This window comes from Peromyscus californicus, unplaced genomic scaffold (genome assembly GCF_007827085.1).
Source record: "Peromyscus californicus insignis strain IS unplaced genomic scaffold, ASM782708v3 Scaffold_1__1_contigs__length_55948999, whole genome shotgun sequence".
In the NCBI taxonomy this organism is placed as follows: domain Eukaryota; kingdom Metazoa; phylum Chordata; class Mammalia; order Rodentia; family Cricetidae; genus Peromyscus; species Peromyscus californicus.
Genome location: NW_026294492.1, coordinates 38,184,031 through 38,203,822, shown reverse-complemented (window position 1 = coordinate 38,203,822; position 19,792 = coordinate 38,184,031). Strand labels below are relative to the sequence as shown.

Sequence of the window (19,792 nt, the reverse complement as noted above, 5' to 3'; positions counted from 1 at the left end):
TGATATACTTGTTGTTATATTGCCCAGTTACTTCCCTTCACTTGCTAATGTTTGGATTTTCATTTGCTTTAGGTTTTTCTGTGACTGTGGTGCTGGAACACTGTCCAATCCTTGTACCTTAGCTGGTGAGCCTACACATGATACAGACACATTATATGACTCTGCTCCCCCTATAGAATCGAACACGTTGCAGCACAACTGAATTCTTTCCCTAAGAGAAAAGTCCTGCCATTCTAACATCTTAACTTAAAACATTTTTTGGAAGAGTTAAAATACTTGCCCATGCTACAGAAAGAGACTGTAATGAAAATGGATACACAAGGTCAGTTGACACTATGAAGCTCAAGCTACCAAAAAGACAGTGGCAATATATTGACTCAGGATCTCAAAGCTGGGTGTTTTAGCATTACTGTGTAAAGACTTTTGAAGGGACAGAAGTGAAGACAGTAAGCTGCAATTTTGTACAGATACCAACTTCTGAAAAAGCTGGTGTTTTTACAACTAGCATTGAATGCAGTCCGATTTGCAGTAGTAATCTTCACTAGACAAGCAGCTTTGTTGCTGCCTTTATGGACATGGGTACCAATTGCTTTTGTAATATGGTAAAAATGTGAGCTAGCACTTCTGCATTGATTTTTTTAACATGTATTCAGACTGAGAATATGATTTTAATGCTTTACTCTCATGTAGTTTGTTTTTAATTTCAAGCAATCTTACTGTACTTGAATGTGCCCTGTTTTGTTAGCACACCTAGACTTGCTGTAACTGTACTCATGTCCCAGTATGTACGTTCTTTCTATGAAAGAGAAAACACTAATCTTAAATTATATCCAGCAATGTTTCTGGTATCCTTTAAGAAAAGTTAAGACTATTATTTCCTTCCCTCTCCTGTGCAGCATTCAAAAAAAAAAAAAAAAAAATCACCCCTAGAAAAAAGTGAGTGTTTTAATGAGACTTCCTAGGAAGGGATGCACTGTAAAGCAAAAGTATTCTTGTATCTCAGTTTTGTGAAAGGTAAAAACTACTATGTTTTAAAGTTCACTTTAGAAAGTCTCTTCAAAACAGGCCTGTATTTGAATTCTGTTCATAGTTTTTATTTGAACAGTTTAGACAAAACGGCTGGAAATTAAAGCAATTTCCTGCATAAGCTGAGACCAGTATATATACAGCCCTATACAGTTTCATAGCTCCCTCCCCCCATTTATGTGTATTGGTGACAGTGGGTATAAACAGCCTGAAAGTGTATGCATGTACCATAACATCTAGACTTAATATATTGTGGAGTATTCAATAACCATTATGTAGAAGGTAGATGAGAATTAAAAGGGTTTAATTTCCTAGAAAGAAAATGGAAAAATGGTCATTTTTAAAAAATAAAGTTTATTAGATCATAATGTTGTCTGAATTTACCACCTTTGTCCAAAGTCCAATGTAGTCTACAATTCCTCAATCAAAGCCAGCAGCCTATGGATAGCTTCAGCATCTATAGTCGGCCTTTCACTAGCCATACAAACTTCCCTTAAAAAAGAAAAAAAAAAATTATTTGTCTCTGTACCAGCCTTCCAACTCTATTTAAAAAGTCAGCTATAGGAAAATGATACTCCAAATAATTACCGAAATAGTCGTAATGACTGATTCATCTTCTCAAATTCTCTTGCTTTTCTGTGTCCCTTTTGAATAACTTCCTCCGGAAGATTTGCAAGCCTTGCTGCGTTAAAGCCATAACTCTTGGGACAAGCTCCCTCAATGAACTTATAGAGGAAGGTAATAGTCTCCTGGCTGGGATCCTCACATTCATTTTCTACCATGCAAGCCTTTAAGAAAGAGAAACTGTTTTATTACAGCTCTACTATGTATTTGCTGCCCATAGGAAAATGCCCAATTGGTTCCACATACCATGTGTCCTAGGCGCACAGAAACATTTTTAGAATAGTCTTCTACTAATGAATGATAGTGTGTAGAGAACAATGTTCGACACCTTATTGTTTCAGCAAGTTCTTTAACAACTGCATTGGCTATCGCTGTCCCATCAAAAGTTGCAGTACCTCTTCCTGTGAAAGTGAAATGTGACAAGAGATATCACAGTGATAAACACAGAAGTTTAACCTGTGCGGTATAGAAAAAGGGAACACCTATCCTCCATCTCCAATGAGTAAAATCAGTAACTCAGTAGTCCCATGCAGCAAGTCCCCAGAACCAGGAAAGGGAGCTGACAGGTAATTTCATTTTAGCAAGGTTAAAAAATTTAAAGCTCTCACACAAGCTTGACCAAAGCTATCTCAGGAGTTCAAGGCCAACCTGGACAACTTAGTAAGGCAGTCAAAAATTACCAGTAGGCATTTGCCACTAAGCCTGATTGACCTCTGGGTACGACTCGTAGAACCGGACAACTTCCTCGGTTGTCCTCTGACTGCCACAGGTGTGGCCACGGAACACATCCCACCCCCCACACAAATGATGTAACAAGTTTTAAGATGCTCAGCATTTAAGAGGATCACTCTAGTGTAGTGGCACACCTTTAATCTCAGCACTCGGGAGGCAGAGGCAGGTAAATCTCTGTGAGTTCAAGACCAGCCTGATCTACAGAGTGAGTTCCAGGACAGCCAGAGCTACACAGAGAAACCCTGTCTTGAAAATCTATACACAGTCTGGGAGACCTTTTATGAGCACTTGCATGCACATGGTGTAGACATACATGCACATACATGATTATTTTAACCTGGAACTGGATAAACATGCAATTGTGAGCTGCCTGATGAGTGCTAGGATTGAATTCCTGTCCTATGTAAGAGCAATACATGTTCTTAACTGATGAACACGTATGCAAAGAAAGGAGATGGGGAATGTACCTCAGCAGTACAGCTCCTGCTGCCCAGGAGACCCAGGTTCAGTCCCAGTACCGCCAGAAGGGATAAAAAATGTCATAGTAGCTGACGGGAAATGGATCTTCCATTCTAAGGGCATTCTTTACATAGCCTTCAGATCTTCATCTAGAAAGAACTACTTCCAGTGTTTTTAAGATGGCATTCTAACAATAATGGCTGCTTACCTAATTCATCCACAAGCACCAAAGAATGTGCTGTTGCGTGCCTAAGTATGCTAGCAGTTTCACTCAACTCAACAAAAAACGTACTTTCACCTAAAAAAGGAAACAGGATTGTGTTAACAGCAGATTGGCAAGCAAGAGGTGAAACTACAAAATTTGTAAAAAGTTTTGAGTTTTATATAATGCCAAGTTGGGAGGCAGATGTCTTTATCCCTGCCAGCTGAACTGTAAAAGCCTTAGGGGTGGAGGAGAAAGAGCGACTCACCTGACATTATCCTATCTGAGGCCCCAAGTCTGGTAAACACTCTGTCTACTGGTGTGAGCCGACACACTTCAGCAGGTACATAACAACCCATCTGGGCCATTACAGCCAGTAGACCAGCCTGTGAGTGTAGGAGGAAAGGGATGTTAGGACTGGTATTCAAAGAACCTGTCCACATGTGACTCAAGAACCCTTACACAGGAATCTGGAACTCCATCTAAGTAACACCTAACAAATACTGTATCTAAAGGGCAGGATCAACATGAAGCTCCTTAGCACTAAAACTAGAATGCCTAGAACCAACCCTGGATACATAACCCCTATACTATACTTAAGCCTTCCCTCCCTGCCTTTACCAGTCACGAAAATCAAAGCCAGGGTCTTCTCACACATCTAATTGTGTTTCCTACCATAGAGCATTACTACCTCAACATTAGCTAAGAGAACAACTAATTAATTATACAAGGAGTTTCCCTCTGCTTTCCTTATGTGGCTTTGTGCTATCTGGAAAATGGACTTGGGTCTACTTGCCCCTCCCTTACAATTACTGTCCAATTAGTAGAGCGTGAAGGATAAATTACCTGTCTTATGAGTGTAGATTTGCCCCCCATATTTGGTCCAGTAACAAGCACACAATAGGCTTGGCCATTTTCTTCTGCTTCTTCCTCACAGCCTATTAGAATGTCATTGGGAATAAAATCATCTCCAAAAAAAGTCTTTGTAATGCAGGGATGCCTTGACCCTTTAAGCTCTAGGAAAGGGTGTGTGTCTTCTCTTGGTAACACAATTACTGGTCGACACATAGGACCATCGCCTCCTTGACTATAGTTAGCCAGGCACAGTAAGACATCTGTCAAAAGAATATAAAAGTAAAGCATCATTTTGTTAATTGCTTGCTGGGTATACTGTCATACCCACTACATAGATAGTACTTGTTCCAGCTTTTATAAAATGTCTTTTTAAAAATAGGCAGCAAGATGGCCAAGCAGCCCAAAGGTGCTTGCCACCAAGTCCAATGACCAAAGTTCAATCCCCAGAATCAGCATAGTGGAAAGAGACAGCTAATTCCCACTAAGCTGTCCTCTTACCCCACAGGAACTGTTATATGCCCAACCCCCAACACACATACAAAAGTATTGTACTAAGTAAAGGCAGTGTGTTCTATTTTGTTCTAAAATGCTCTTAGTGCCAGGCAGGGTAGCGAAAACCTTTAATCCCAGCAACTGGAAAGCCAAGGTATCTCTGTGAGCTCCAGGCCAGCCAAGGCCACACAGTGAGAGCCTGTCTCAGAACAAAGTGCTGTTTCTGAAGACAAGTTATTGGTGTGGGTGTTTTCCATGTCTTCACTGTAACATGTCAGTGACAGGAGAAATAAGTCTCCATTTCAGCAGTCCTCTCCTCCACATCTCCATGGGGGTCGAGTGCTTATAGACTACAGAAACACACCATGTGCCTGAGGTGATAGGAACAGCCAGAGAGCCAGACAAATGGACCAACTTAGAAGAGGACCTCTGCTGAGAAAGGATTTTACTGTTCCAGTCCATTTGATAACTGTGTTCAGAGGGGGGTTCTGTGTTACAATCTCAGTCGAGGGTTACTGTGGGGCATTGGACAAGCATGTGCTTGAAGCACTAGCTAGGTTCAATCCCCGACACCAGCAAAACTAAGGTGGGGAGGAACCTGCAACAAATTTTGGTTTCCGTATTTTATAAAAACTGATGTTCAAATGGTTCCAGATACACTAGCCCTAATATTTAAAGAGTACCAAATTAAGCCGGGCGGTGGTGGCGCACGCCTTTAATCCCAGCACTCGGGAGGCAGAGCCAGGTGGATCTCTGTGAGTTCGAGGCCAGCCTGGGCTACCAAGTGAGTTCCAGGAAAGGCTCCAAAGCTACAGAGAAACCCTGTCTCGAAAAGGCAAAGATACTGTGGTGGAAGAGCTAGAGGTACAGATTACATAAAGCCTAGACTCTGATTTCCATTCAAATTTGATTCAAGGAAATACAGAAGGAAGAACTGCGAAGAATAAAACCAAATTTACACTCTCTCTGCTTTTTTTTTGGTTTCTCGAGACAGGGTTTCTCTGTGTAGCTTTGCGCCTTTTCCTGGAACTCACTTGGTAGCCCAGGCTGGCCTTGAACTCACAGAGATCCGCCTGGCTCTGCCTCCCGAGTGCTGGGATTAAAGGCGTGCGCCACCACCGCCCGGCTCTCTCTGCTTTTTAAAAAAAAAACAACAAAAATAAAACCTCAATTACAACAGCAATTTGGGCTCAAGAATTGGCCCAGGGCAGTGTTTGATCCGTAGCATAGCAAATTAAATTATAAAAGTTAGGGAATAGGGGCTGGAGAGATGGCTCAGAGGTTAAGAGCACCGACTGCTCTTCCAGAGGTCCTGAGTTCAATTCCCAGCAACCACATGGTGGCTCACAACCACCTGCAATGAGATCTGGTGCCCTCTTCAGGCCTGCAAGGACACGTGCAGACAGAACACTGTATACATAATTAATAAATAAAATCTTAAAAAAAAAAAAGCTAGGGAATAGCAGCTTACTCCTCTAAGTAATCCTAGCAGTTGGGGAGCTGAGACAGGAGGATTGCCAGGAGTTCAAGGAGAGCTTGTGCTAGAGATTCTGTCTCAAACAAAAAAAGAAATGACATACTACCAATTTTTAAAAATCTGGAAAAAAAAAATCTTTGTTCAATAATACAATTCAACTATTCCAAGAATGAAGAAAAAAAATGTCACATGGCTAAAAACCAAGTTTCAGTTATTTAAATTACCTTGTGCAATATATATTGCAGTTTGACCCAAAACAAGCATGTATGCATACATGTCAATACACACACCCATGTTTAGAGATGTATAGCTGAGACACAAAGATTTATCAGTCAAAGCCTGGGGAACAGAGCTGTTTAAAGCCTTACCCAACACTGCAATGCACTCTACAGCAGACTGCCAGTCCTTGTAATTTTTATCAAAGTTATAGAATAGCCGCCTCATGCAGTCCTTCAAAGATGTGTCCCTACGTTCTTCCGCATTTATAAGATTAGCTAATTTCTTCTCAATTGTTTTGGTCCAGTATCGTTTACAGCCCTTCCTAGTAGATTTCAACTCATATTCTTCCGGTAGGTTACGGGTAGTAAAACTGTCTGGAATCTCCAACTGGTAACGGTTCCTACCAATTCCCCAGTAGACTATGGTCCTGCAGCCAATCCGACTACGCTGTTTTTCTAAGTACTCCAGGAGGCCCTGTTCATTCTCTCGTATGTCAGCAAGTGCTTGGTCATAATCAGAGTCAAACCCTGCCTTTGGAGTAATGAGTCCAGTCTTTCGAGCCTTCTCATGGTCAAAAGCAGTATACCATCGGTCCAGTTCTTCGGTCAGATCAGGAAAGCGGCCTTCAGGGCTCTTTGACTGTGGAGTAACAACCTGCTTAAGGGTTTTGGACTTAAAATCATCAGTGACATCCTCCATAAGCCCTATAATCTTACTTATTACTTTGAATCCTTCTAGAGCAGAAAGAAAATCAATGATCTTTTTTTTGCTGTATGTGGTTTCTTCGTACATTATAGCCCTGCTGTCTGGGTGGTTTTGGTTCCTTAGGGGAGAGCCAATATTATGGATCTTACTCAGTAGCCTCTCAAGATCTGGTAGCTTCTTTAGGAGGTCTGCAACTTCAGTGATTTTGTCAGGCAAAGCCATCAGGTCTTCCACAGCATCTAAGCGATCACTGATGGCACCAGGGCTGCAGAGGGGGGCACAAAGCCATTGTTTTAGGAGCCGCTTGCCAAAGGGAGTATGGCAAGTATCAAGCCTCTCTAGCAAAGTCCCTTCAGTAGAACCATTTGTCCCATTCAGGAAAATCTCCAAGTTGTTTAACGTCACTGCATCTAGCACCATTCGCTGACTGGCACTCGTGAAGAGAGCACCAGGTCTTACTGTGGTGACCATGTCAGAATCCAAGGGAAAATAGTCTTCAAAATTGGCCATGGACAGAAGCTCCTGATCGATCAGGCATTTTTTGAGGTAAAAAACACAACCACCTAGAGCAGAGAGGGCCAATTCACTCTTCTCTCCTGGGGTCAGCCCGACGGAATCCGACTCCGAGGTCATACTCTTAAGCACCCGGGGCAGTACTGCACCTGCACCGCTGTCTTCGCCTACCCTCCCAGTGAAATAGCCGTCTTCAAGGAGTGTTCTCAGCGTCTTAGTGGCGTCCCAAAACTGGGAACCTGGTATCAGACCCTCCTGAAGACAAGAGGACAATGAACCCTTCAGGACTGTTTTGGTTTCTGTTGAGAGATTTCCTTTCTCAAACAAAATCTGTACTGGAGGATAGTGTGCCACAAGAGTTCTAAATCTGGAACAATGGCGATCATCCGAAAACTGACCCACGAAAAACTTGCCCAGTGAAGTGTCCACGAAGCACACACCATATACACGGCTGTGACCAGAAGAATCCTCCTCTTTCTCTTTAAGGCTAAGAAGATACCTACTGTGGTTCTCGGAGGGCTCACCTTCCAGCACCCCATACGTCTGTGTGCCCTTGGTAATGATCCTACACACCTCCCTCTTCACCACTCTGTCAAACTTGGACACATGTGCCATCTTTCGGCATCGTGCCTCCATCATCTCTGGAGTCTCAGTCTGTTCCACTCGGGCTACTTTATAACCCTTCTGCACCAGGGAGTCTGAAAACCGGCCAAAGGCAATCTCCGGGAAACCAGAGTGGGCCCAGTTGCCCTTCATGAAGACCAGCCCCAGCTCACTGACTCCAATGATAGCATCCATGTGATACAATTCGTAAAACTTGCCCACCTTATAAAAGATGACAAGATCAAAGTTCTGAGACTTAATCTGCCACCACTTCCTCATCCCTGGAGTACAAGTATTAAGGAAATCTTCAGGCACATACAGTGTGCAAGGATTAAAATCGGGGTGATCAGGCCGTCTCCTGTGCTCATCTCTTCTCTTTTCTGGCTTAAGCCACTCTAAAGTCTCATGGTACCAGATAGTGGGTCCACTACTGTCATCTCCCCCACTGACATGGGTTTGGGATTCAGAATTTGGAGGGGCAGAGAAAGCATTCAAGGTGCTCTTGGTTTCTGACAAAAGTCGAGTTGCTCGCTTGGTGGCTGAGGGGGTTTCCTTCTTTGAAGTCTTCCTTTTCAGTGCACTGTGACCAGCCACTGTCCTCTTCCGCTTTGGAGCACCTTTGGCAATGGTGCCCAGGCCTTCGCTATCGCTGTCTCCAGCCCCACTGCTCATTTCGTCGTCGTCGCTGCTTCCGTCCTGCTTCGAGTCTGGCTTGAATTCCACATCGGAGCCCCCGATGTCACTCTCGGAATCCGAGAGGACCCTGCGCTTTTTCACTTGCCGGCTGCTTCGCCTCGGCCCCTGCACCTTAGGCTGTACTTCTTCTTCGCTTTCATTTGGATGATTATCCTCTTCACTCTTATCAGACACAGAAGCTGTGTACACCTGCCGGACAAAGAGAAAAAAAAATTTAAATAAAACAAAGGCCCTAAGTTCAATCTCTGGCACTACAAATAAATAAAAAATTTAAAAACAAAAAATCTGGAAAATACTTGAGTAGAACCCATTTGCTATGACTCAGGCTCATAATCCCAGCACTTGGGAGGCTGAGGCACAAAGATTACTGGAATAGTGAGGCCAGCATGGGGCAGGGTGTAGCTCGCTTCACTAACATGTAGATTCCAGGGTTTGACCCCAATAATCCATACACCAGGAATGTTGGCATACACTGCAATTCCAGCACTTGGGGGTGGAAGCAGGAGACTCACTAAAGTCATGCCCCGCTACATGTGAGTTCAAAGCCAGCCTAGGATACACAAGAGCCTGTCTCAAAGAACCAAAAGCAATACTGCTGTGCGTATGCTGCAATGTCACACACCCTGAGAAAGTGTTCTTTCTTAAAGCTATTTCAGTTTAGCCTAACTTTAAACATAAACTAAACCTGATACCACAGGTCTGTAATCCAATTTCTTGTGAGGTTGAACCAGGAGTTCTAGGCCGGCCTGTCTCAAATAAAAATAGCCTTTTTCTCTGAAGGAGGTGGGTGGACTAAATGGAAGAGCACAGTGTATGAGGGCCTGGGGTCAATCCCCAGGACTGGGAGACAACACATATAACAGCCTGTAATCCCAATATTTGAAAGGCAGGAAGTCAGAAGATTCTGAGCTTGAGGCTAGTTTCAGCTACAAAGACTGTCTCAAAAAAGGGGGAAGAAACTGTTGAAATTCTAAATAAGCTAACGTAACTTCCAATCTAGGGAAGTACAGACGTATGCATGTATAAGCACTGGACATTCACATAAAATTGCCTTTTTTTTTGAGGCAGGGTTTCTCAGTGTAGCCCTGTCTGTCCTGGAACTCACTCTGTAGATCAGGCCAGCCTGGAGATCCACCTGCCTCTGCCTCCCAAGTGCTGGGATTAAAGGCGCACACCACCACCGCCCAGCTTAATATTTTTTGTTATCTTTCATCACATATCATTTTCCCCATCACCCCCTTAAAGAGAACTGAAGCCTGACCTCTGTCTCTTCTTCCTCTTCTGGCTCTGAAGGCTCATCACACACTGCCAACTCAAGCCTCTTAATCTTGTCTTTACTTAAGGCTTCATCTGCACGTTGCATTGCTCTGAGTATTTCAGACTTTGAACTGTAGAAATGACCTCCCTTTTGGGCTTCCTTGGACTTTGAACCTAGAAATATATTTACAATAAGAACATGGTAGGTGGATAGTTGGCCAAATTACAACATGAACAAGAATGGTTATAATCAGCTATAATTTTTAATGTCCCATTTTTTCATATACATGGATCAAAAGCTTATAGGAAGGAATTTTCAGGGAAAGGTAGCAATGAAACTGGAATCACCAATTTTACTTCTTTGAATTTGCCCTGTCCAATCATCTAGGCCACTCTTCTCATGTCTCAGAATCACGGGCCAAGGTATGACAAGCCTCACAGTGAAGCAGACACAAATGTGATTTCAGATTTATTTTCTAAGTAACTTGATAACCGGGCTGAATTAACTCAACTGTTAGAGTGCTTGCCTAGCATGTATGAGGCCCTGAGTCGTTACCCCAGCACCATGTAAACCAGAAGCGGCAATACTAAATGTAATCTCTAGCACTTAGGAGACAGACAGCAGTCAGGAGCTCAATCCATGTTCAGCTACAGAGCTGGTGCCCAACCTAGGCTTTAGGAAAACAGAACCATACTGCATTTCTTTAACAAGGGGCCTACCAGTTAAATGGTTTTTTCCCTCTGAATAACACCAAAATGCAACATTCAAAGACCTCTGCTTTAAAATAAAACTCTTCATTTAAAATCTATTTCCTGGAAATGGAATGCAATGGTTGGATACTGGCCTATCATGAACCCTGGGTTCAATCCCTAGAACTTGTTTTTCATCATCTTAAATGAGAACACGTCTATCCAACAAAAATTTAGCATCACAAATGTAATGTTAAAATTACTTTTCTAAGACAGTCACTAGCTGAACTGTTCTGCTGAAATATAACCATGATTGGAAAAGAAAACCAAATGTCTAAGTGAAATAGATCCAAAGCATTCTCTTACCTTCTTTCTGCACATGGAAAACAGGACTACTTAAACTTCAGTGGAACTAACAACTTTTTTGGACCATCTACGACAAACTGAAGGTACACCTTTACCCTTTCCCTAAAGAGCAAAAGCTATAACCTGCAACAAGAATTATCAACTGTGAGGTGGGTCTAAACTTAAAAGTGCCAGTGTAGCTTGACTACACACCATACCTCACAACACTTGATCCAGTAACTACAATACACAATTTCAACAAAAGAAGCCTCTCCCTCCATGCTCTTGGCTAATGTATTAAAAACAAGCATTTTGCCAGGTGGTGGTGGTGCACGCCTTTAATCCCAGCACTCGGGAGGCAGAGTCAGGAGGATCTCTGTGAGTTCGAGGCCAGCCTGGTCTACAGAGCGAGATCCAGGACAGGCACCAAAAACTACACGGAGAAACCCTGTCTCAAAAAAACCAAAAACAAGCACTTCAATTTTTTTTTTAATTAAAGAAACTATGTGCTTGCTGGAACCTAACCTAGTGGTGGGATTGTAATCCCAACTCAAGGAGAAACTGAAGGGGAGAAATCCAAATTCAAAGCGAACAGACTGTGGGGGCACACACCTTTAATCTTAGCACAGGAAAGCAGAGACAGGCAGGTCTGAGTCCAGACTGGTCTACACAGTAAGTTCCAGAACAGCCAGGGCTACATAAAGACACCTTGTCTCAAAATAAAAAAAAAAAAAAAAAAAAAAAATTAAAAGCCAGCCTAGGCTACAAAGGGAGTTGAAGGTAGCCTGTACAATTTAGTCTCGGAAGTAAAAAAGGCCCTACTACTCCCTTAATCTCAGTGTGAGTCTGAGAAAATGCTGAAGAGCCCAGACTCAAATAGTGTGCAAGAACAAAGAGGATTTAGTATTCCAGCATGCGGGGGTCGACACTTGCATAAAATGGCGACCCCCGAGAGCTAAGGCAAGTTTCCAGGTCATACATAACTGGTTAAGCAGACAGCAGTTACATTAGTACACTGTTAATTGGCCGAGGCTTAGTCTTATCATTTTTGGACACGTCTGCACAAGCTTGGCCGTGACTCAGAAGGGGGCTGCTGGGTTTGTCCTTGAGATACCGTGACGCTGACTTAGATCCTGTGTGTTTGTTCTCTCCCTCCACCCTGAATGTAAGGACTTGTAGATAAATGGCCCTTTGTTGGGAGAGACACCTGTTTGTCCTTCTCAGAGGACTGGAACCTAAATTCAGTTGTGAAAGTGAGCAGAGCTGAACCCCTTTACCAGTACTATGAAATGGAAGCAGAGGCAAGTGGAGCTCTTGTGAGTTTGAGGCTAGCCTTGTCAACATAACAATATCCAGGACAACCAGGGCTAGTTTCCCCAACACTAGAAGGAAAAACTTGTGCACATTCTGGGCAAGGGCTCCATCACCAAAATATACCCTCAGCCCAACAAATGGGAATTTAAAAGAACAAGGATAAAATGTTAAAGACCTAGACACAACATTTCATTTACACAATGACAACATTTCCTAATCTCTTATTTTGCCCAGGCAGTTTTAATATATAAAAATCCTGAAGATCAGGGCTGTGGTGGTACAAAACTTTAATCTCAGCACTCAGGAGGCAGAGGCAGGCAGAGCTCTGTGAGTTGGAGGCCAGCCTGGTCTACAGAGTGAGTTCCAGGACAGGGCTGTTACATCAGAGAAACTCTATCTCGAAAAGCCAAAAAAAAAAAAAATAATAATAATAATAATAATAATCCTGAAGGACTCATTTATCATCTACTGCTGTAAGAAGTCATTTTATATAAGAGTAACAGTATCACTCAGCAAGATTATGCAGCAGGTAAGCAGAAGAGTAGAATCAACTTCCTGGTTCTCTTTCCATTCTGACAGTGTGTTTTTCAGTAAACCTACCTTTCGCAGGACAAGCACGACAAGCACACTAGTCAAAAGGGTTAGTTCTTCAGAAGAGTTCTGGAGCTGGCCCTGTTGTATCTATCACACCCCAAAGAGTTCAATGTGCTGGCCTGGGATGGGTGCCTGAGAATACAGGATGTGGCATCCCGCAGTTACACCGTGTGTGCACTGCCTAGAACTCCAGCAACAAGAGATGCCTGGCCGAGGTGGGGTCAGACGTGCAGCACTGCTGGCGACTGCGCAGATAAAGCTGGGCTTATAAAGAGTTCTGGTGTGTTGGGGCTGGAGAGATGGCTCAGTGGTTAAGAGCACCTACTGCTCTTCCAGAGGTCCTGAGTTCAATTCCCAGCAACCACATGGTGGCTCACAACCATCTGTAATGAGATCTGGTGCCCTCTTCTGGCCTGCAGGGACACATGCAGGCAGAATACTGTATATAAAATAAATAAATAAATCTTTAAAAAAAAAAAAAGAGTTCTGGTGTGAAACACAACTCAAATGCACTCATAGATTATCGTTCTGGAGGCCATGTGGTATGCACCTCTGCACTGAGAATGTCACCGATCCATGCTATCATCCTGCTTACATTACCTACTTATTCCTTCAAAACAGAACTAACGTTCAATTAACTAACTCCCATCAAGAGACAAGTTTTCCTTGAAGGGCATTAATTACTATAAGCAATCAAAAGACAAAAATAAAAATCCCATACAAAACGAAGTATCTAAGACCAGCTGCATCCTGTTTCTCTTTATCATGTCAGAAACCTTACAACTGCTATTTCTGCAATTTGCTGAGAGGTGTGTGCTCTCTCATGCATGCACACACACACGCACGCACGCACGCACACTCCCTGTGGAACGAAGAATCAGTCTCTCCTTTCCCACTCACCCGGTATCTCTTACCTGTATATGGCTTCAACAGCCTTTTGCTAACCCAGCCCCTTGTTGGACTGTCATCAAAAAACTGTACATGAACACGGACTGTTTTCCCTTTCTTCCGGATGAATGTTCCATCAAAAGGGTGATCATAAACCAGGCAAGGCCACCAGGGGTAACCTTCCATCTTAGCCCAAACCAAATCACCTGGTGAGAAGTCACAAGAACTGTTGCCAAAAAGAAATACAAAATTCGGTTAATATTTGGCTACCTTACTTCAAAGACAATTACCCACAAATAAACAGTTTTAAGGAAGCCCTCATTAAGACTCCTTTACAGCCTGGCGGTGGTGGCGCACGCCTTTAATCCCAGCACTCGGGAGGCAGAAGCAGGCGGATCTCTGTGAGTTCCAGGCCAGCCTGGGCTACAGAGTGAGTTCCAGGACAGGCTCCAAAGCTACACAGAGAAACGCTGTCTCGAAAAAAAGACTCCTTTAGAAACTTCTGGCAAGTCAGAAGGTTCAAGTAACTTTTATAAAGTAAGCAAGCTAATACAATGTTTATTTAACAAGACAATAATAAACTAGTACTAGATAAGCAACTGTTTCACAGGTTTTAAAATAGCGAAATTCAGACAGTGTCCTGTCAGTCACAAAAGACAGTGAGTCATACCTATACTGCAATTCAGTGCACCAGACAGACATAATCCACAAGACCTGAAGACATAATGATTATCAGCTTGCTAATTATATTATTATCATCTAATTCATTAAATTTAGCCTGGAATTGTTCCAGCTAGGATCCTATGTACTCTCAACATTCCAAAAGCTGTTTCACCTTATCAAACTAGTCTTGTCAACATGGGCCTATGGCCATCTGTGGTGGCCCAGGCCTTTAATCCCAGCACTCGGGAGGCAGAGAGAGAGGCTCTCCCTGACTTTGAGGCCAACCTGGTCTATAGCACTAGTTCCAGGACAGCAAGGCTGTCTCAAAAGCACCCCGTCTCAAAAGACCAGAGACAGAGAGAATACACATGCCTATAGGATTTCTTTTTTCAAAGGTTCATCCTTCACAAAACTTGATTAGGCCAAAACGACTCTGAGATACCACCTTACACCTGTCAGAATGGCTATGATCAAAACCACTAATGACAGTCTATATTGGAGAGGATGCGGAGCAAAGGGAACACTCCTCCACTGTTTGTGGGGTTGCAAACTTGTAAAACCACTGTGGAAATCAGTATGGTGGTTTCTCAGAAAATTGGGAGTGCATTATACAGCAATAGTCTCTAGGCCCTTGGAAAAGGTTCTCAGCACCTACAATATTAAAATAAGCAAACTGGCCGGGCGGTGGTAGCGCACGCCTTTAATCCCAGCACTCGGGAGGCAGAGCCAGGTGGATCTCTGTGAGTTCGAGGCCAGCCTGGGCTACCAAGTGAGTTCCAGGAAAGGCGCAAAGCTACACAGAGAAACCCTGTCTCGAAAAAAAACAAAAAACAAAACAAAACAAAAAACCGTAAAAAAAAAAAAAAAATAAGCAAACTACTACAATAAGAATACTTCAGACATTTCCAGAGTATTCGGTTGAAGTCAACTGAGTTAGACCCAATCATGAAGCATTGTTTCTTAAAAAAACATTAATATTCCCAACCAGGCATGATGGCACATGCCTGTAGTCCCAGCACATAAGGCTGATATCTCTCTCTACCTTTAAGGACTGGCTCTCAATTTCTTGTTTGTTTGTTTGTTTTCAAACAGGGTTTCTCTGTGTAGCTCTAGCTGTTCTAGAACTCACTCTGTAGACGAGACTGGCCTTGAACTCAAGAGATCTGCCTGCCTCTGCCTCCTGAGTGCTGGGATTAAAGGCGTGCACCACCATTACAGTGACCAGTACAAGTTTATGCATATCACCTCAGGCTCACTACATGGTCATCATTCAGAAGCTGTACCTGCACAATTCAGTTAAATAACTGTTTTCTAACCTGATCTGCCCAGCAAGTCTTTCTTCAGTGACACATTTCCAAAAGGAAGAACCAGGGGATCAAAAAATAAAGATAGGAAAATTGGGGTCAGGAGGTCTTGCATAAGCTATGCCTTATGCCAAACACATTTATGAAGTATAGCATCTAATCTACAGCTTGGAGATGGAGGGAATGGGACAAAGTCAGCAGGAAGCTAATCACACAATGTTGTAAAAAGGGAATACAGGCTATCTCAAGTGCACCCAGCTGCTTTGGGGACTGAACACCATAGCACTTGGTGGCCAGGGTGGGCGTAGGGTGTTTCCAGGAGCCTGAAACTTCCCCCAAAGCCCTGTCCCCAGGCTATTACTGACCTTGCCAAGCAGGTACCAGGTTTTAAACAAGGAACTAGTAAATTCCCTCTCCATATATCAGGGCCTCAGGGAAAAGCCTAGCCCTCAACACTAACCCCTCTACAGGAACAAGTAGGAACTGGCTTTCAAGCCTTGCATGCCTTCCCTTCACTCAGGCAATTTGACCACTTAACCACAAAGCCTATCATATCACATCTGGAAAGCCAAGTTCTATAAAATCTTTTTTTTTTTTAACTTTGTTTTCCAGTTAGTTAAAAGGACATAAGTACTATTCTCAGCACCCACATTGGGCAGCTCACAACCACATCTTCACTCCAGCTTCGGGTTATCTAATTAATGCCTCTGGCTTCCATGGGCACCTGCATTCATGTGCACATACCAACACACATTGAAGGGTCCAGGAATATAGAAATATTGTAAACCTAAAAAAAAAAAAAAAAAAAAAAAAAAAAAAGCTCAACAGCCTGGGGTTAACTTTTAGCCCCCTTACCCCTTATAGCCAACAACTGCCTGGACCAAAGTTAACTTTTTTTTTTTTTTTTTTTTGATTTATTTGTTTATTATGTATACAGTGTTCTGTCTGCACATATCCCTGCAGGCCAGAAGAGGGCGCCAGATCTCATTACAGATGGTTGTGAGCCACCATGTGGTTGCTGGGAATTGAACTCAGGACCTTTGGAAGAGCAAGCAGTGCTCTTAACCTCTGAGCCATATCTCCAGCCCCCAAAGTTAACTTTTAATAGATGTTTCTACCTGACTCCTAGCGTGCACCCCATGCTTGATGCTTTCCCCTCTTAACTATAAAAAGGGGGCCAGAACCTGCCTCCATTCCAACAGCCTCAGAATCCCAAACACTGGCTGTGGTCTCAGCTAACTGATAAGCTTTTGTGCCCCATGGTGATTTTTCCCCCCCTTTGGTTTTTTTCTGGAATAAAGTTTGCTTCTGGTTTAATAGACTTTGGTGGTCTGTCCCCCATTATTTCGTGACCCCAGACCCAACAACAAATACACGATTAAAAATGTTTTCAAGTTAAATTATAATTTAAAAGTTGGGATTGGGGGGAGGAAAGAGGGGAAATGCTATATTTCAATTAAGATAACCAAAAATTAAAAAAAAAAAATTAAAGTGAAACATGGAAAAAAGATAGGCATTATACCCTGAGTCAAGCATGGCATATGCCTTTAATCCCAGCACTCAGGATGCTGAGGCAAGCGGACCTCTGAGTTCACCATCAGCCTGGTCTATATAGGTAGTTTAGTTCCTGGACAGACAAGGCTACACTGTGAGAGTGTCTCCAGACAAAAAAGAGGGCCAGAGCTGAAAGGACAACACAGAAAGGAAGAACCCATTTGCATTACACATAACTGACACAGAACCAGCAAACAAGCTTCAGCACAAAAGGAAATCCTAACAGCAAACAGCTCAGTTACTTTCAGCTTCCATCCCACACTTCCAAGTCCAAATGTCTTTGGACCTATCAGCCCAGTGACTGGACCATTACATTCTCCTGCAAGTTGTCCTCTGACTCCCTTCCATTTTTCCAGTTTGCAGGTTCTCTTCCAGAACCAGAAACCACTCAAATCTGACTAGCTCTGAGTCCTTTTAGTCTGTTTACAGAGCTGAAAAAGCCTAGCTTGAACCACACCGTCTCCTTCCTCCAAAGCACAAAAAACCCATATTCTACTTTGGAATCAGTTTTTTACTCAGGATACATTAAAATACATAAAGTAACTTACAGTAAAGTAAATGCAACCCTTTATTTTGGATGCCACAAAATCAATTCACAACCAAGTAAATATGCATTCCTCACCAGATGCTAGCTTGTTTTGTTTTGTTTTCGAGACAGGGTTTCTCTGTGTAGCTTTGGAGCCTGTCCTGGAACTCAATCTGTAGACTAGGCTGGCCTCGAACTCATAGAGATCCGCCTGCCTCTGCCTCCCAAGTGCTGGGAATAAAGTTAAAGTCGTGCGTCACCACAGCCCGGCAGATGTTTTTTAGCAGGCTTTGAGATCTGACCTAGCCAGGACCTTAAACACACTACAGCAAGCGCTCTGAGTTATATATAACCTCCAATCCTAGACTATTCAAGTGGCCTTTTCTGATCATTTGAACACACAACTGCGGCTTGCCGTGGAAGCTCAGTGGTACATACAGCATGCAAAGTCCTACGCTCCAGGCCCAGTAACACAAAACACCCCCACGTATCAAAGAGACTGCCTCTACAATTAAACTTTGAAAAATCCAACAATTCCTGTAGACACCTTGAACACAGAGCATCAGAAATCGCTGCAAAGAACCACTGGCTAGCGATTTGATCTGATTTTTTTTTTTTTTTGAGTCTCCATGTCATCACTGGCTTAAACAGCCACCATTACATTATATGTTTAAAACAGTAAAAGTGAGCTTTCCAAAAATGTCCCTAATTGTCCCTACAAAAGACAGCCAGCCAGGCCCCAGCACTCGGGAGGCAGAGGCAGGCGGATCTCTGTGAGTTCCAGGTCAGCCTGGTCTACAAAGCGAGTTCCAGGACAGGCTCCAGAGCCTGAGAAACCCTGTCTCGAAAAACCAAAAAGAAAAAAAAAAAAAAAAAAAAAAAAAAAAACAAGGCAAATTCACAAAGAGCTACGACAACCCCCAGGCAGACTTCCCCAGCAAATGTTCTTGCCCAGGGCGCTACTCCCCACTACTTCCAAGGCCCACCAACTCCGAAAACCCTTCCGCACCCTTCCCTCGTGTGGAAGGAAACGTGCGTTTAAAAGCTGCGTCGTCCCGAACCGGAACACCTCTGCCAGCAGAGACAAACTTCCACCTTGCCACCCCAACTTCCCTGGCGTCTTCCCCGGTAGGCACACTCCGGTGATGTGCTCCCCGCCCCGGCCCGCCCCCTCAAGACACACCTCCGCCCGCGGTGCTCCCCACCCCGGCCAATGCGGGGGGGATGGGGGGGAAGGGAGGGCGACTCGGACGCCAGAGCCTCCGGACCCACCCCACCCCACCCCCAAGGTGGGAATGCGCCTCCAGCGTCCCCCCGAAAGTCCCCGGCACTAGTCCCGCTCCTCCCGGGCCAGCCGCCCCTCCTCCGGCCGCCGGCCTGGCCCTGCGCCGCCTCCCCCTCCTTCCGGCCGCTCCGCGCGTGCCGCCTGAGCCCCAAGCCGGCTACCTGGCGGGGACGGCCGGCGAGGCCGACCTCCGCGGCCGTCCGTTGAGGTTCTTGGCCTCGGGCGACGGGGTGGCCACCGCCGCGGGCCGGGACTCAGCTCCAGCCTCGCTCCAGGCCGCATCCCCGCCGCGGGAAGCGCAGGCCCCGGAGGAGGCGGAGGCGGCGGCGGCGGCGGCGGCGGCGGCGGGGGCGCCGCCTTCGCACGAGGCCCCGGCCGCGGCCTTCTTGGTGTCACCGAGCGCCGGGGACTTAGAGAAGAAGCTGTACAGGGTGCTTTGTCGCGACATGGTGGAGGATGGCGAGCCCGACCGTTCCGCCACTCGGAGCGCCTACCGGGACAGCCTCCGCCGCGCGGCAGCCGCTGGCGGGAAAGCCGGGGGGAGGGGCGTCCGGCCCGAGCACCCGGAGCCCGCCAGCCAATCCGCAGGCGCCTCGGCCTGCGCGGTGGGCGGGGCCCCACCTCGGACGTGCCCCGGCGTCGGTGGGCGGAGTCTCGCCGCTCCGCCGCCCCGCCCTCAAGCCCGGGGCTGGCGGGCCTTGCAACTCCGGGCCGGGAAGTTGGGGTTGCGGTGGCCACCTTGGGAAGTCCACCCGCTGGGACGGAAGTG

At 44.8% G+C, this 19,792-nt stretch overlaps 2 protein-coding genes across 5 annotated transcripts in view; one reads left to right on the top strand and one right to left on the bottom strand.

Moving 5' to 3' along the window:
• Fbxo11 (F-box protein 11) overlaps nucleotides 1-1,394 on the top strand; it is an 80,950-nt gene extending 79,556 nt beyond the window's left edge. For all 3 annotated transcript variants that reach the window (XM_052746520.1, XM_052746519.1, XM_052746521.1), the window contains exon 23: nucleotides 73-1,394. In XM_052746520.1, the coding sequence (XP_052602480.1) occupies nucleotides 73-202 (130 nt within the window). In that variant the 3' untranslated portion in view covers nucleotides 203-1,394. The remainder of the gene's footprint in view (nucleotides 1-72) is intronic.
• Nucleotides 1,361-19,555, bottom strand: Msh6 (mutS homolog 6). 2 transcript variants are annotated; one of them, XM_052746517.1, is made up of 10 exons: nucleotides 19,185-19,552; nucleotides 13,718-13,917; nucleotides 9,865-10,034; nucleotides 6,236-8,792; nucleotides 3,890-4,158; nucleotides 3,312-3,429; nucleotides 3,050-3,139; nucleotides 1,897-2,051; nucleotides 1,615-1,814; nucleotides 1,361-1,518 (listed from the first exon to the last, which is right to left on the bottom strand). In XM_052746517.1, the coding sequence occupies exons 1-10, from the start codon at nucleotides 19,469-19,471 to the stop codon at nucleotides 1,437-1,439; spliced, it is 4,128 nt and encodes a 1,375-aa protein (XP_052602477.1). In that variant the 5' UTR covers nucleotides 19,472-19,552; the 3' UTR covers nucleotides 1,361-1,436. The 2 variants fall into 2 exon arrangements, with proteins under 2 accessions (XP_052602477.1, XP_052602478.1); XM_052746518.1 differs by lacking the exon at nucleotides 1,361-1,518 and having other exon boundaries at nucleotides 1,637-1,801; nucleotides 19,185-19,555.
• Between the last annotated feature and the right edge of the window lie 237 nt (nucleotides 19,556-19,792).

Excerpts from the sequence above, each read along its gene's own strand:
- Msh6 (XM_052746517.1), bottom strand. The coding sequence starts at position 19,471 with ATGTCGCGACAAAGCACCCTGTACAGCTTCTTCTCTAAGTCCCCGGCG. Across the intron at positions 13,918-19,184 it reads TCGCCGGCCGTCCCCGCCAG|TTCTTGTGACTTCTCACCAG; the intron begins GTAGCCGGCTTG and ends TTTTGGCAACAG. Across the intron at positions 3,430-3,889 it reads AATCTACACTCATAAGACAG|GCTGGTCTACTGGCTGTAAT; the intron begins GTAATTTATCCT and ends CTACACTCACAG.